At 48.1% G+C, this 17,745-nt stretch overlaps 1 protein-coding gene and 1 non-coding gene across 2 annotated transcripts; both read left to right on the top strand.

Annotated features, from left to right (window-relative positions):
• The first annotated feature begins 1,136 nt into the window (after positions 1–1,136).
• Positions 1,137–1,243, top strand: LOC120701624. The gene has a single exon (XR_005686189.1). It is a non-coding gene; the product is annotated as a small nucleolar RNA R71 (small nucleolar RNA).
• Positions 1,244–14,620: 13,377 nt separating this feature from the next.
• Positions 14,621–16,220, top strand: LOC120698971 (ethylene-responsive transcription factor ERF071-like). Its single transcript, XM_039982788.1, has 3 exons — positions 14,621–14,771; positions 14,928–15,016; positions 15,219–16,220. Exons 2-3 carry the CDS (start codon positions 14,929–14,931, stop codon positions 15,716–15,718), a joined length of 588 nt encoding a protein of 195 aa, XP_039838722.1. The 5' UTR covers positions 14,621–14,771; position 14,928; the 3' UTR covers positions 15,719–16,220.
• Positions 16,221–17,745: the final 1,525 nt, after the last annotated feature.

Raw genomic sequence — 17,745 nt, 5'->3', positions numbered from 1 at the left:
CAAGTATGAGCAGAATTCCAAGATCTCCTTCCATATAAAGGACTACGAAGTCCACCAATATGTAGGTATTCTTGACTTTTACCATTAACCTTTCCACAACTTCTTCTGGATATCTTATCGTGGAATCGACCAGCTGTACACACATAGTGGTCGGGGAAATTGATGGATAGCCTAGTTTCTCAAAAGTTACCTTGGGCATGATGTTGACGCTAGCTCCATGGTCACAAAGGGCGTGATCAAAGTCATAATCAAAGATTGAGCAACTGATCACTGGGGTTCCAGGATCTTCTCTTATTGTGGCTGCTAACTCACCCCACGCACCTCTTCTTGGGCGTGTGAGCTTCTCTGCATAGCTGAGGGGTGTCCTGCTAAGTGGCTCTTTCCACATAGCATCGATGACATTCACGCTTTTTAGAGTTGACTCAGGTTGCCCCGGAATCTTCCCTTGTTCAGCAGCAGGTGTAGCAGCAGCTAATTGAGACAATTGAGTCTCTAGTGCCTTATTGAAACTCAGCTGGTTCTTCATAGCGGTGGAGAATCCGTCCATCTTGGCATGGATGGTCTCCATAGATTTGTCTGTAGCGGTCAACTTCTTTTGAAGGGACTCATTGATCTTCGCTTGGATGTAGACAAGATCTCTCAAGGTAGGCTGGTTAAGACCGAAAGAATTCGAATTCCCATTACCTCTTTGGTAGTATGGGCGCGGTTGATTCCACCCCTGACCTCCTTGTGGACGAAACCCATTGCTGCCATTGAGGAATAGAGCTTCTTCTTGGGTTTTTGGGCAATTGTCACCCGAATGTCCAATATTCCCGTAGACCTCGCATGTCATGCGAGTTTCCAAGGCTTGAAGTGTTTGCATCTGAGCCTTATCTTGGGAATAATCCTCAAATTTCTTGAGGAGGAGATCAATCTTCATAGCGAGCATGTTGGCCTCCTTGATGGAGTGCATACCTCGCTGGCGCAGTTGGAGGCGATCATCGCTCCAACCTTGGTTGGAAACCATCTTCTCGATCAATGATGTAGCTCTTTCAATGGTCAGCGAGAAAAAAACTCCACCCGCAGCGGCATCCACATGATCACGGGATGACTGTGTCAACCCGTTGTAGAAGTTCTGTAGAATGAGCCAATTATCCATTCCATGATGCGGACATGCCAGAATGTACTCCTAAAGCCTCTCCTAAGCTTCCGGAATTGACTCATTTGATGCCTGCTGGAAGTTCGAAATCCGACCACGAAGAGCATTGGTTTTGCCCGTCGGGAAGAACTTCGAGAGGAACGCCTTGGTACATTTGTCCCAAGGTTCCACAGCAGCCTTGTTAGCACAAAATCATTGCTTTGCTCTCCCCAAAAGAGAGAACGGAAACAGACAGAGCCGGATTGCATCTTGTGATACACCCTTGATAACAAAAGTACTGCAGAGCTCCAGGAACTGCTGGAGATGAGTGCTGGCATCCTCATTGGCCTTGCCACAGAAAGGGCTGCCCTGCACCATCGTAATGAGACCCGTCTTGATCTCGAAATTTTCTCTTCCGGTGTTAACCTCGGGCCCGGTAGGGACCTGGTTAGCAGACAGAGCAGAGTAGTCATGGAGTGTCTTCTGGGCCATAGCTCTAGGAGCTGACGATGATGCGATGACTGGATCGACTGCCGAGAGTGATCTCCGAGGTGATACGAGGCGAGCTCGCGTCCTCCTCAAAAGTGACTCTGGATCGGAATGAAAGTTTTGCAGCAAGTCGAAACCGGTCATACACTACTCTGTTTTCATATCAACAAAGACAAGAAAACAAAGCAAAGTTAGCCTGTTTAGCAAGCGAATACCAATTTTTGATTTTGTCCACAACTTTGTCTATATATTTCACTTTGTGCCTTCCCCGGCAATGGTGCCAAAAATGCTTGTTGGCGCCTACCAACATCACCAACGGTGACGCCCGCAGACGCCAATTTGGGGTGGCAGTATTTCATGAACCACGAATAAATCCGCAAGCGCACGGAATACCGCTGTAGCATTTTACCCGAGAGTATACCGGGGTGTCATTTATATTTCCACAGGGAAAGTGGTGAGTGAGAAGATATATAGATTAGTTGATGAACTCTATCTAGATTGGATATTCTCATGCATAAACAGGGGTAAGATAATAACATGGTAGGAGGTAGTGTGACACACACACAAACTACCCTCTCGGATAAAGAAAAGATAAAAGATGTTTCAGCCGGGAGCAAGGTAGAAGTTAGAGCTCGAGTCATTTGTGCTAGGCTAGCTATATCTACACTTTCTCATTGGTTAGCTCGTCAGAGATTAAACTACACAACAGGGAGATCGCTATCGAAGCAACGAGAGGAGTCCGTATACCCCGGCGACTTTATGTACCTCCTACCCCCCATACTGAACGTGGAGGATTACTCGGGCTCGGACAGGGCTGTCACCACCTACTGGCTACCTCTACAAACCGTGGGTATAGTTGACATCCAGCAACACTTAGCTAATCTAGACACCATGTCTACACTTGTAAGGGATACTCTAGTGTCCCGCGCGGAGCCCCCCACCCTTCGGAAGGACAGACATCACACTAGAGCAATCATACGAATACTGGAGCAGTTGATAGAGTTCTAAGAACAAAAGACTAACCATCTCCAGCACAGGACGATCATACAATGCAAGCATTGAATAATAACGCAACCATGACAAGAAGCATATATCCAACAACTCAGAATATACTTCAAGCAGATATCGGTAACCATAGTCTAATTCTATTACAAATGACCGAATATTACAAGAGAGAGCTAGAGATTAACCCATACCAGAACTCTCGAGCAACTCCGGCGACTCGATGACTCCTAGACTTCTCCTAAACTCCACTAAGCCTAAAGAATATGCAAGAAATGCAAGAGAGGAGAGATGTGAGGTGTGTGGGGTGTGTGTGTGTGTGTTCTAATCTCTACCCCCCCCCCTTGTATTTATAGCAGGGAGCCACGGGGTGAGACTACTGCAACCAACTTCAGCAACCAGTGGAGAGGCGACACATGGCGAAGTTGAGGCGGTGGGGCCCATGGGCCAGTTCGGCCGACCTGTAGGTCGGTCGACCTGCCAGGTGGGCCAACCGACCCCAGTTTCGTCCAGCAGGCTGTCTTGGGCCTCCTTGTCTGGTCCACGGTGGTCTTGGCCTTTGTTGGCTTGTCTGAATTAGTTTCTTGCATCACTTTTGGTCCATCTGAGTCTGAATCGGTGCACTGATAATTTCTGTGATTTTATGTCGGGCCAAAGTGTGCTTGTAACTTGCATATTAGCTTGAAAACACAACTTGCATATTCTAAAAGGTAAAGTGTGGTTTAGGGACTTTATTGGATAAGGATGCGTGTAAGAAATGCAAACTCTCATGATTTTCTGATCAAGTTGACACCTGGAAATGATCATTAGTGAGCGTCAACAGCATCATGATGAATTTCCGCTTCATGCATAGCCATGGTGGAAGATTGTATATGCATAGAGTGACAGGCCAAGTGTTGTGCCCACTGCTCATCTCACTGAAATGATTCATGCCATCCGTACTCAAACCGAACATTATGTTTCTCGCATCCAAGGCAAAGTCAGTGTATGTTCTATCTATTTTTCTCCACTGTGATTCATCTGCTGGGTGTCTCAACATTGAGTCTTGCTTGTGTTCCTCTTTGTGCCATCGCATCAACTTAGCATTATCTTTATTTCTAAACAGACACTCCACGTGGTATTATAGGCGAGTACCACATGACCTTGGCGGGAACTCTCTTCCGGGGACGCTCCCCCTCGACGTCCCCAGGATCATCTTTTCGGATCTTGTAACGCAATGCACCACATATGGGGCAAGCATCCAAATTCTCATAGTCACCTCGGTAGAGGATGCAGTCATTGGGACTTGCATGTATCTTCTGCACCTCCAATCCTAGAGGGCAAACAAGCTGTTTCGCTTCGTACGTCATGCTAGGAAATTCGTTGTCTTTAGGAAGCATTTTTTTTAAGTTTTAGTAATTCACCAAATCCCTTATCTAATACACCATATGTTGCCTTCCATTGCAGCAACTCCAGTGTGGTGCCAAGCTTCTTCAACCCATCCTCACATCCTGGGTACAACAACTTGCGATGGTCCTCTATCATCTGCTGAATCTTTAGCCTCTCTTTTTCACTCTCACAATCTTCCCGCTCACCGCACAATGCCTGCCCAAACTCGTCGGTGGAATCATTTTCTGCAACATCTGCTTCAGGCTCTTCCATGGCAGTATCATCATCAAAGGCACCGAATCCAGCATGGATTGGAATTTGGGCATCATCATAATCTACTTCTTCATTGTCTTCTATCATAGCACCCTTTCCTCCATGTTTGGTCCAACATAAGTATTTGGGCATAAAACCATGACGGAAAATGTGACTGTGAAGGGTTGTTCTAGAGGAATAATCTTTATTATTCTGGTAGTGTAAGCATGGGCAGCACATGAAACCATTCTGCTTGTTTGCCTCGGCGACATTCAAAAAATAATGCAAGCCATCAATAAACTCTTTGGTACGTCGGTAAGCTTTGTACATCCATTGCCGGTCCATCTGCATTGTTTGAATAACATGAATAGAAAAATAAATGGTCCAAAGTAATAACATTACTCATACACAATGATTAATTAAAAGGTCTACATAATCCATCACACAAACATAATAATTTAAATGATCCAAACTGAAATAATAGCAAATACAATACATGCATGCTAATACAAACTACTCACGAGACCTATTGACCGAGGCCTCGTGAACCGCCTCGCGAAGTCTCTCCACATTGCGGTCAAATTCTGCTAGCCCTGACACTTCACGCCTTGCATTATATCGAGCCAGAAACTCGCGATCGTCATCCGTACCATGTAGTTCGACATTAAATTCACGTTGAAATTTGCGATTTTCTCGACCAAGTTCAAAGCATTGAAATGCTCTCTTAACACAATGACGAATACGACATCTCAGAAGTCCAACACACTCCTCAGATCGGAACTCAAGGGAATGTCCGGTGCGCTCCATTTGATTGTGTACCGCCGCCCAAGCGGACGCCCGACGCTCCAATGTATTCACAGGTGGCAAACTCATAATCTCTACACTTATCTTTACAACAATATAATGAAGACACATAAAAAATACAACTAATTATTCATAATACAATAAAAAATTAATAAAATGATAAATAGTCACATTGTAATATATACATACTCACATTGTAATATATATACTCTCATTATAAAAAAATCTAGTTTTAATTTATAATAATAATAATATGAACTCTCTATATATGGAAAATCACACATCAACTCTCTATACTCATCTAGATAAACTAAAATAAGTAAATCTATCTATATATGCACGGCTAAAAGTACCACACACATTTGAGTTCAAATGGTATAAAAATGAAGAAACTTTCACAATGAAACCTCCCATTATTTCTCTATTTCTAAACAATAAAAACTAAGCTAAACAAGAAATGAATGATGAGAGGAACAAGCTCCTAACCTTTATAGCTGTTGAATGGACAGGGAATCAAAGAGTCTTTGTAACACCCTAGGTGTTTAGAAGTTAAAACAATGAAAATTAGGCAGCAAAACAAAATGAAGTAAAGGCAAAGGGCAATGAAAGGCATCCAAATATTCATATTCATTCAAATCCAAATATTGGTTTCACTTTTGTGAAGGCAACTAAAGCAAGTTCTAACTACATGCCATGTCCAAATCACTTCATCAAAATATTGCACATTAAATCCGGTACATTTAGTAACATGTGCTCAATTGGAAGTGGGCCGATTTTTCAACCCAAATAAATAAATTAAATGAAGCCTTCTATGGAGCTTTTGAATCTTTTAAATATAACTTGCTCAAACGAAAAAGTGCATAACACAAAAGTTGTAGATCTCAAAAAACTGAACAAAAATGGTATTTACAAGTTTTTCATTTGAAGACAAGAAGAAGGGGAAAAATTGAAATTACAGAACGAAGTTTTGAACTTCGGTTTATTTACGAAAATTGCCACTGTCTCTATCTCTCTGTAACACCCGGTTTACAAAAGGACATAAACCGAGCAATCATATACGTGCCAGGATCAACTCACACGTATATACAACAGAATGAATAATATATCACAGCATATATCACGTAAAAAGATATAATAAAGCGAGTACGAATGTTATTTATTACATGAATGGCAATATGTCTGATACAGCGGAAGCGTAAATACATATACGAAAACTCTCGGAAGCTGGGCGCCACAGGGATGTCGATTGGGAGACGAACGCCTCGAAGTCCTCGTACTCCTGGTAGCTCCGGGTGAACTCCTCCGCGTCGCCGGGAACTGAGCAGCAGTAGGGTGTCCCCAAAGAGAACAAGAGGAAAAGAGTAGAGTAGGCAAGAGTGAGTACACAACTTGTACTCAACAAGTATAACACAAACTATGAGACTCTAAGGTTGGCTGACTCAACTGCATTAGCTTTTAATCTTGGCGAAATTTTATTAAAGCTAATTACTACAAGTGAATGAAATTACCATAACCCAGTTGCATAGAAATTAATCAAATTAATTAAGAACTTCTGAGAACCAACCGAAACCACCAAGGTAACCCCACTAATCAAAAGGAAGATCCGGGCCGCTTATGACCGTGAGCACAGCTAGTATACCAGTTTTACACTCTGCAGAGGTTGCACATCTTTACCCACAAGTCGTGAGCTACGCTAGTTGTTCATCACACTTCCGTAGGTGGGATGACTAGCAAACTCATTACGAGGCCGTTACAAAGAATCTCGTTGGTAAGGCGTAACCGCGAAGAGTTAGATCAGCGACAATGGGGCCCACCTCACGGGGGTACAAGACACGTAGCACAAACCAAGCCGGAGGAGCAGGGACCATTGAAGCTTACCACCCTTACCCCGCAGGTAAGTTACTCCAAACCAAAAAGACCTAATTAGTAAGTCAAGACCGTCCCATTCCAGTCTTGTGGTTGCGCGGTTGTCCCAGGTTGTCGCTCTAATGACGTACGGTCCTTATGGAGAGTAGCTAGCACAAAACACAGTGCGAGCCCCCTAAACCAAGTTTCTAGAAAAACTTGTTTTAAGGAGACGTAAACCACTCAAGTACAGAGCACAGAGAGTAACGCTCAGAATTAAGTTGCATAAGACCATTAACAATTTAATTAAAAAGGACCATGTGTGAGAGCGCAGCACCTAGCACAACTAACCAAAATGCAACCCAAGGGATATATATATAAAGGATATAAAGTGGCTAGGAAAGTCCTTATAGTCATACAGTATTAAAATGCAGTATGAAATTGTATTTAAAGGTGATAGGTGTTGTTCATGTTATACTTGCCTTCCTCAAACTGCTCCTGCTGCTGCTCAAACTACTCTGAAGACGGTGGCTGCTCCGGGTACTGGTAATGATGCTCCTCCAGTAGCTCAACGTCTACTCACGAACACATGGCCAAAAACAAGGCAACAACATAAACATACATGCAAACAAAGGCTAACACTAAGAAATAATACAATAATATATAAAACCAGCAAACAAAACTGGTCTAGAACTATTCTACGCATCACTACGATCGCGTTGACATAAAGAACACCTAAAACGGAGCTAGAACGCGAAAACTAGGCTTAAAACAAGATCTAGGGGCTTTTCTGCAAGAAAAACTAAGTTTCTAGGGGTTTTCTGCAAAAACCAGGGACTTATGCATAAAAACTAGAAAGATCCGAGGACTGTCGTGCAAAAAGACCTGGGCTGGACGGCGGGTTCTATTTTAGAAAAACTCAGGGACCTAAACTTTAAAAATAGGAGCTGGTTGGAAATACTTTTGAACTATCACGGACCGCGGGTTGATTCTGAGAAAACCCAGGGGCTCTTTACCAAAATCTATGGGTGCTGACCGTTCTCTGCTGGTTTGACTCCGGCTGGATCTATTCTGGGCCGTTGATCTGCGATCGGACGGCCACGGTCGGTTGGGCGTGCGGGATGGCGGCGCGAGTCGCCGGAGACGACGCTCCCGCGGCGAAGGCTCACCGGAGATGGCCGAACTCGGCCCTCCGGGGGTCAAATCGACCGGGCTTTGGGTCTAGGATGGACTACGCGGCATGCGTGATTCCCTGGGCTCTAAGCTGGGCTTGGCATGGTTCTGAGTTGCGGTTGCGACGGCGGTGGCAGCTCTGGGCGTTGGGAACCCGCCGGTGTGCGGTGTTCATGCTGTGTCAGAGCCGGGGTGTGTGTGCAAAGGGGTTAGGGAGCACGCGCAAGGCGCGGCACACCCTTTGGTATGCTCTGCAGGGCCTCTCGCGTAGCGCAGCAAGGGCTCGCCGTGGTGCGGCGGCGCTGGGTCGCCGGCGTCCAGCGTGCTGGCTCCTAGAGGGCGCTACGGCCTATGGCATCTAGCGCAAAAAGATCAGGGGGTTGGGGTGGTGCTCACCGTGCGTGGAATCGGACTGGAAGGCCGGGCAGAGTCGCCGGCGTTGGAGTCCGGCGGTGTGGCGTCGACCGGCGTTCGAGGAGAGGTCGCTACGGGGTCCTCGGGACTGCTAGGCTCCACGGATCGATGCGCGGGGTTCCTGCGAAGATGCCACGAGGGTCAGGGGGCTCAGGGATCGCCGGCGGCAAGGAAATCGCGCTGGCGTAGGAACCTTCACCTTCGGGCGGTCCGGCGCAATTCCGGCGACGCAAAGGGCTAGCGCTGGTACCAGGGCTACAGGGGGCTTGCTGGAGCGACGGCGAAGCTTCGGCGGGGGTTGTCAGGGGCTAATGGGCAGCGATTCGTCGTCTCCATGGCGGCGCAGAGAGCTCTGCGCGGTGGAGCAACGCGGAGGCAGCGGCTAGGGTTTGATGCGGCAGCTGTGGTGTGGCGTCGTGGCTTGCAGGAGAGGGTCACGGGCCACTTAAGGAGGGATCCAGGGATCTTGGGCGGCCGTGCCGGGCAGGGGCGCTGTGGTGATTGTGGCCCCGATCCGTGTGCGTAAGGAGCGGATCGCGCAACGGCCTGGCGTGGTCCGGGCTCGGGTGGAGCTTCTAGAAGGATCCGGGTGTGCGGGCGATTGTCCAGTGGGTCTGCGGGGTCGAGGTCGGTCCACGGGCAGAGACGGGGTGAGCGGGGCTGAGCTGCGTGGGCGAGGGCACGAGTGGGCATTACGGCGGGGAAGAAGGGCTGACTTGTGGGCCAGAGCGGGCAGCGGGCGAAGCGAACGCGCGGCGAACGAGAGGGCTGGTGCGTGGGCCTAGGCGGTCAGTGGCACAGGGGCGCGGACGAGCGGACGAGTGGCGTCGGCAGGTGGGGCCGGGATGCCAGCGAGACGGAGGAGGGAACGGGTGACGTGCGGGCGTGCGAGGATGGGAGCTGGCTGCTGGCGCTGGACTGGGCCGGGCCGAGCGCGGAAAGGGAAGGGGAGTGGGTTGGGCCAGCGGGACTGGGCTGCTGGGCCGAGAGAGAGGGATTCGGCCCGGTTTGGTTTTTTTGGTATTTTCCTTTCTCCTTTCTATTCTTTTTCTTTTTCTAATTCAAACCAAACTAAACCTATTTGAATTCAAATTTGAATTTGAATTCAAACCACACTCAATCAAATAAAATCATGCACCAGCTTGAATGCAACAACAAGTTTAAACTTAGAAAAATTTTATTTACTTGTGAAACAAAATTAGATTAAATGCAAGACTAAATATAATAAACCTTAGAAAATTAAATAAAGCCAATGATATTTATTATTAAATACTGAAATTTAAATTGGAGTGTTACACTCTCTCCTTCCACTCGCTCTCTCTCATGGCGCCGTACGCCGTCGGTGGCCAAAACCATCCCAGGTTCGGCCATGTGGGCCTGTGCACCCCCGGTTTCGCGTCCCTCTGCCCACCTTGGCAGCACGCATGCACGCCACGCGCCCTGGCCAGCTCAGACGTTGCCACGCCGCCAAACGGCGTCGCTGCCGGCCGTCGACGCGCCTCCGTGTCGTCCAGGCCAAGTCGGCCTCCCCCGGATGGCGCACTACACTCCTAGGAGCGCCCTCCCTCTCCTACACCACCTATAAAACAACCCCAATCCCCACGGCACGCGCGACCCCCATTCCCAGTCCGCCGGCCGCCATTACAGCCGGCGAGCCGAGCTCGTCATGGACAGGCCACCTCGCCGCCACATTCTCCAAACCAACCGCTCCACTAGCTTTGCCTCGCTCCACTGAAACTCCTGAGCCTGGCCGCCCCTTCCTTCCGTCGCCAAAGCACCACCGCGCCGGAGCAGACCCGCCGCCGTCCGCCCCTCTCCGTGGAGCCGCCGCTGCGGACCACCTCCACTCCTCCCAAGAAAGCTCCCAAGTCTTCTACTAGAGGAGGAGTTTGATTGATGCGAGTGCCAATATCGGGGCTCAGAAGAGCGTATGTGCTCTGTGAGTAGTGCTTAGCGTTGTGTTCTGCCGAAAATGGGCCGACCCCCCTATGGGAACGCCCGCCTCCTCCTTTTATAGACAAAAGGAGGGATGGTGTACATGCACAGGGGATCATGGAAGTCGTCGTCTTTTCCCCAAATCGCGGGGGTGCAATGGTCGAGCACTGTGGGAAGTACACAGTGGGGTATGGCGCCGGGCGTGGCAGTCGTCCTGGGCATCATCCTTGATCTTGCAGGTATCGCGCCGGTGTCCTGGCGGCTTCAGCGGGTGGCGTGGTCGTTACTGTGAAAGGTACCGTCCTCCAAGCGTGGCGTGGCGGCGTTCCGAGGGTCCTACAGGCCTGGGTCTTGTCCTGGTCAAGGCTGGAGCCGCTTCCGAGTGTCGTGCCCATGCCGTTCAAGGGCTCCGCGGAAGGGAAAGTACGAAGGAGGTATGGGGAGTTGGCAGTATAGTAGCTGGAGCAGTGCCGAGCACGTCTTGCACTGCGTCGCAGGTTCCCACAGTGTCGTCACAGCGTCCGGAATGGCAGAGCAGTGACCGGAGTTGGCGGACAGGACTCCGGTCACAGCCACTGTGGGGGATGGCGGCTTGGCGCCGTCAGACTCGGGCGCTGTGGAGGAGTGGTTGGCATTAATGCCTCCGCACGGCGGGCGGGTGAACGGAAGGGCCATTTGTCCTTTCTGTTGAGGGGTGGTCTCGAGCGAGGCGGAGATGATTCGCCCCTCCGAGGGTAGGCTCGCTACTCTCGAGCGAGGCGGAGATGATTCGCCCCTCCCAGGATAGGCTCGCTACCCTCGAGCGGGGCGGAGGCGTGGGGCGCGGTCGAGGGCTTCAGTGGGGAGCCCTTGAGCGATGCGGAGATCACCCCACGGGTCCGAGGGGGGTGCGAATGGGCCGCACTGCGTACGTGGGCCACGTGTTGGGCTTCTTGGAGCCCTTTCCTTTCTTCCAGATTGGAAGGAGGCTGCAGGTCTTCGTGGGCCCGGTTGCCCAGCATGTGTTTGCGTTTTTAGGCTGTTTTTAGTCCCCTGATTAGGGTGCCCCTAATCATGGTACCCGACAGGCGGGTAAGCAAATCGGTGATAAAAGAAATTGCTTTTTTGGCAGAAACACTCTCCAACTTGCAGTTTCTATGGATCTCCATCCCCTCCCACCTCCGCATGTCCTAACACGCGGGTCTGGCGTGAGGGGTACAACGGGCCCAGTTTGGGTGAGAAAGGTTTTCAATTATTTTCGATCTTTATAGTATAGATTAGGTCGCAAAATATCCTTCTAAGTAGCCTAATACGTCTAAGTACCTGGCTTGCTGATTATAACCGTAGCCCTTAGCGCAGGGGGCTGACCACATGCACACGTCAGAACATAGGCATACAGAAGAGTCTAAGTCTCTCGAATTACCAAAATTAATTGGCAATTCCAAGCCATAGCATGGGCTATTTCCTTATGAAAATTAATTTACAATTCCAAGCCATACATAATTTTCTTTCTCAGACTTAAAAGAAATCAAACAATTACTTTTTATTATTAGAAATTAAATTATTATTTTTTATTGTTTGATCTATTGTTAATTTCCTTATATTTTTTATTCCAAATGTAGTTCATCACCAATAAAATTCAAGTCAAGTGCTAACTTTTTTATTTCTTTAATTGTGAATTTAGCTATCTACTAACTGTATTCGATATAGGTCAGGTCTTAATTTCCTTATTTTCGATTGTAAATTTAAATGCTTACTCATCGTATTCGGCAAGGACTCTTTGATCAAGTCCATGGTTATTTTTTTATAATTGAATTTTTTATATTTTTTATTTACACGTGTCTTTTTCTATTTCCTTTGAATTTCGTATATAATACTACAGATTTTATATTGTTTTCATTTCAAGCTAAACTATATATTAATTATATTCAAAATATTTAGATCAATTTAAACTATTAGATTATTATAAAAATTAATGTGGTGTTTTGAAGCCATAGCAGGGGCAATTTATACACATAGTTTTCTTTCTCAAACTTAAGATAAATCGAACTATTAATTTTTGTTAGAAGAAATTAGACTATTAATTTTTATTATTTGATCAACTGTTAATTTTCTTATAGTTTTAATTCCCAATGTAGCTATTCACTAATGAAATTTAACATGTACTCTTTTGTCAGTCCTATTTTCCTTATTTTTCAATTCTAAATTTAGTTATTTGCTCATTGTATTTGATAAGGATTTTTTAATCAAGTTCTATTTTTCTTAATTTATTAATTTAAAATTATAGGGCTCTTTGAGTTAGTTTGGACCATTAGATCTTCATAAAATTCAAATATAAGTTATCTCTTTTTTAAATTAACGTGAGAATTTCTAGATACTTTAGGCGAATATGGTACTCTCTTATTAATGTAATAGATAAAGGGAATTGTACTGTTCTTTTAATATAAGAGAAGGTTATTTTGACACGGTGCCACAGCATTTTATCTAGCCTGCATATAGCCTTTGTCGGCGACTTCATTCGAAATTTCAAGAAGCTCACAAAAGCAGATATACGTACATATATATTTGCAATTTTGGATTGGTCTGCAGGGCCCAATATTTTGGTGTTTGCTTCTCAATTTTGTCGTCGTGGAGATGACAGCGGATGAAAAACTGCATTCAGGACCGATTGAGGCGGCGCCGGCTGACAGAAGATCGAAGAAGGTGCATGCAAAGCAGCATCCGCACCACATCGTGGCTTTTGGAATCTGACTAAAGAAACGAGCTCCAAGCCTTTGATACACTGAACCCGCTTCCACTCTCTCGTTTGGATAAAGCAATCACGTGCGCTACTAATCACCACCCCAGCCCCGCCGCCCACCTAGATCACGGGGCACTCCGTTGGTCACTGGTGAGAGGCCTGCGTACATGCGTGCATCCGGCCGTATGGTATCTGCGCGTACGTAGTTTAACTTTAACAGGCCCCGGCCCCCCGCCGGCCTCGCTACGTAATCTGTACCTGCTGCTGGCATGCCACCGCGACGCCGCGTGGATAGAAAAATCGGCGTTCCGCGACAGTGATCGATCACAACCGAGACCAGGAGGAGTACTAGCTACCACTACCAGGGTGGACAGTCTTAAAAGTTGGTGATACGAGCATTAGTCCAGGGAAAAGCAAAGTTTAGCGATGCTGACACGACACGATCCGGAGGGAGAGATCGAAACCCCCTCTCGGCCTCGGGGCAATCCGGTGGGTGGCCGCGCCCCGTCCCCAGCCAGCCCACCGTTTCTCCGCCCGGAAACCGGAGGCGGATCGGGGGACAGGGACGGGGGACCGGCACCCAACACACACACACACATTTTTCGCCACGCCACATCTCCTCGCTGACCCCCCTCAACGCATCGTCCGTCTCAGGGAGGACGTGGGTCCGTCCGAGACCGCGGCCTGCGCCGCGAGACAGGTGTCGGGTCCAGCGTCGGGGCCGCGCCTCCCTCCCAGCTGCAGCCGCGCCACTTGTGCGATCCGCGCACAGTAGTAGCCTCGCGATCCGCGCGCCGGGCCCGGGCGCGCGCGTGCGTCCGGACACCACCCGTCCTCCTCGCACCTCGCCCGGCGCGGCTTTTCTGACGGAAGGCTGTAGCCGGAGTACCGCCACACACGTGGCAGGCCGCTTGGGCCCTGCTGTCGCACGTGACACGCACGTACTCTCTGGCCCTGCTCTCCCTCTCTTTCTCCTCGTCCTCGTTCCTGAAAACGGAGCAGGTGTTTGTTTTTTTTAAAAAAAATAAAAATAAAAAAGGTGTTTGCTTTCAGAAAGAAAACGGACGCAGACGTTACTCTAGGGGCGTTTAGTTCCAAAAACAAAAATTTTTGGGTGTCACATCAGCGTTTGACCAGATGTCGGGAGAGTTTTTTGAAAACTAATTAAAAAACTAATTTCAGAACTCACTTGGAAACCGCAAGACGAATCTTTTGAGGCCTTTGACCGCATCATTAGCACATGTGGGTTACTGTAGCACTTATGTCTAATGATGCCCTAATTAGGCTCAAAAGATTCGTCTCGTCGTGTACATCCAAACTGTGTAATTAGTTTTGTTATTTAATTACATTTAGTACTTTATACATGTGTTCAAAGGAGAGGTAAAAATTTTTGGGTGAAAATTTTTTGGAACTAAACGGGACCAGAGGGAAGGAGGCCCTTGTCTCAAAAAAAAAAATAAACAAGGGAAGGAGGCCACGCTGTAATGCTATATAGGGAAGGGAGCTTTGGCCTCTGGTGGAGCCCCATCACTCATTCAGGCACGCTACGCAACAAGGCTTGCTGCTGCTGCTGCTGCTTCTGCTTCCCAGCCTAATCTTGTGGCTCACGAGAGCGACCCAGAAAGTTAGGCTACCAGTTGGGTCCTTGCCCATAATCACCCCGTTCGGCAGGTTGGAGCTGGAGGCTGGAGCTGGAGTTGTGTGAGAGAAAAACACTGTTGCCTGGCTGGTGGCTGGAGGCTGGAGCTGGAGTTGTGTGAGAGGAAAATACTGTAGAGGCTGGAGGCTGTCCACCAGCCGAACAGGGTGAATGTGCGGCGGAGCCATCATCGCCGACTTCGTCCCCGCCGGCGCCCGCCGCCCGGCGAGCTCCACCGTCTCCGCCTCCATCCTCTCCGGTACCATCATGCTTCCTCTTATCCTTTTTTTTTTACCACCAACTTGCCTTCTGTTTCGTCGTCTCGCCAGCGAATTCCCCGGCTGCGTCCGGACGCGCGCGCGCGCGTGGCAAGACTCGAACCCGCTCCTATATCTGTGCATGCATGCACTGCACTGCACGGGCACGGCCTGACGCGAGATCTGCCTCTTGATTGCCTGCAGGCGACGAGCTGGCCAAGGAGGCGCCGGCGAGCAGGGCGCCTGCGCCGGGGCGCAAGACGGCGTACCGCGGGATCCGGCGCCGGCCCTGGGGCCGCTGGGCGGCGGAGATCCGCGACCCGCGCAAGGGCGCGCGCGTCTGGCTGGGCACCTACGCCACCCCCGAGGACGCCGCGCGCGCCTACGACGTCGCCGCGCGCGAGATCCGCGGCGCCAAGGCCAAGCTCAACTTCCCGCCCGCCGTCGGCGCGGGCGGACCCCCGGCGACCAAAAGGCGCCGGACCAAGGTCCCCGCGGCCGAGGAGAGCTCCGGGTCATCGTTCTCCCCGGCGGCCGCCCTCGTGGGGCCGCCGGCCGTCGGCGGAGCGGAGGAGACGCTGCGCGACTGCATGTCCGGGCTGGAGGCGTTCCTGGGGCTGCCGCTGGAGGACGCCGACGCCGCGGCGGGTGGCGGCGCCGACGACGTGGAGGCCTGGGACGCCGTCGACCTCATGTTCGCCTAGTGGCTGGCGTGAACGGCCGCCGGCCGCGGCTGCAGCCTGCAGGCTGTTTTGCAGCTGCCGTTTTGGATCGACCGAGCAGTATTTCTGCCGGCAGTGTAGAACTAATTTCGCACGCCCTGACCCTGCTGCTGGGTGGTGTACGACCGTTTTATGCAAGTGGCGGGATAGCTAGTTAAGTTTGTTTTGCTCGTCGGTAAATAAACCAGAGTGTGATTAGGAGGAGGAGCTCCAGGCTCTGCTAGTTGCTGCTGGGCATAGCCTAGCTAGAGATAGCATTCCAGAGTGATTTTGTATGCTGGCGCTGGGTCACCTCATGGATGAGCGTCCGGTACGGTGTCCCATCATCAAGCAGTGGCAAGCAACTTCGTTACTGATGACCATTATGATATACCAGTAAGAAGGTATTATTACATGCATGTTTGCAAGTGTAAGAGATGTTTCAGTTTTCCTCCATGCATTCCAAACATCTTTATAAGATGGAATTTATGTAATTACGGGATCTTTTACTTTTACTGTTAGATCTATGTACCTCCGTAACATAAATCAACATGCTCCCTTTCATCGCAAATTGATTTAAAAACAAAAATCCCCCTAAATCAACATGCTCCTTTTCATCGCAAATTGATTTAAAAACAAAAAATCTCTCTCAAGATAAAGATCTTCTTTTGGTATCTTGATATCTTCAAAGAGAAGTTATCCTAGCAACAAATAATCTAGTGAGAAAGAATTGGAAGGAAAGTTTGAAATATTACTTAATGTAATTGTAATGAATGGATTACACATCTTCTTTTTTATTGTCCCATGCAAAGGATGTTTGGAGGATAGTCTATTTAGTTATGGGTTAACCCTGCCATGCAAAGGAGGTTTGGAGAATAGTCTATTTAGCTATCAACAGGGTTAACCCCACCAAGATCGATTTTCATATGCTAGGGAATTGGCTCTCAAATTTTGATGATAAGTATTCTTCATTTATACAGTCTGTTTTCAAGGGGATCTACTAGTTGTGTCTGTGGACACACCTATAGCATAAAGATATAATATAGGTGCTATTCCGAAGGACGAGACTTACTTTAGAGATCGTCGCTTTGGAAATAGCTAATTGAGGTGGAAGCATAACCTCAAGGTTGAGATTTTTTTATTTTATTTTTTCCCTAATTAGCCATTGGATGGCTTCGTTTGTAATGATCTTTTGGCTGCATACACTTTGTAGAGACAAGAACTTGTTTCCATTGCTAAAAAAAATGCATTCCAAACATCCAAACCAGAAAACTTCCCTAAGGATTTCATTCCTTTGTTTTTCCTATGAAAACACTCCATTCCAGACAGGGCCGTATTGCATGGTTGCAGGAGATGGGATGACCAAAGATTGTTAGGTTTTGTTTGGATCCAAATGCTAATAGATGAAAGTGCTAAATTTTAGCACGATAGCCTGTGTGCTATGTCTAGAGGTGGTAATGGGTTATGGTTCTAGTAGCCTCTTCACAGTCCATCAAGATCCTTAAATTTTTTAGTTCAAAATTGAGCACAGTACTTTTAGGGCCCGGCCCTTAGATTTTCTAGTTCAAAATTTTGGGTCCTTTACTACCCCTAGCTATGTCAAATTTTATTGACCGTAGTTATTCGCATGTGAATAATCAAAGCCGGAGTATATTGAAAAAAACTCGTCCAATCGAAAATGCTAATAGGGTGTAAGCTAAATGTTAACCAAAACTTAAATTTTAGTATATGTATAAATGCTAATATGTGCTATAATTTAATTAACATTCTATTTTAACTTATTCAAACAGCCACTTACTCTAATTTTTATCTTCTGGCGACGCGGCCGGAGGACATCCACCGACCCATGTTAAGCTGCCGACAGATGGCACACCACTCTGTGTATGGATATATTCTTCTCCTTAATTCCTACGTAGATCGTTTCCAGTATAGTTCCAAATCACAACAAAAGCTCCGTCCCGCTGTACGTGTTCAGTCCCAAAAGTCAAAACACTGCAAAGCGCCAGGTATATATAATGTAGTTCTGTACT

Source organism: Panicum virgatum, chromosome 3K (assembly GCF_016808335.1).
Source record: "Panicum virgatum strain AP13 chromosome 3K, P.virgatum_v5, whole genome shotgun sequence".
Classification (NCBI taxonomy): domain Eukaryota; kingdom Viridiplantae; phylum Streptophyta; class Magnoliopsida; order Poales; family Poaceae; genus Panicum; species Panicum virgatum.
The sequence above is the reverse complement of the archived record's forward strand: the minus strand, read 5'-3'. Positions and strand labels throughout refer to the sequence as shown.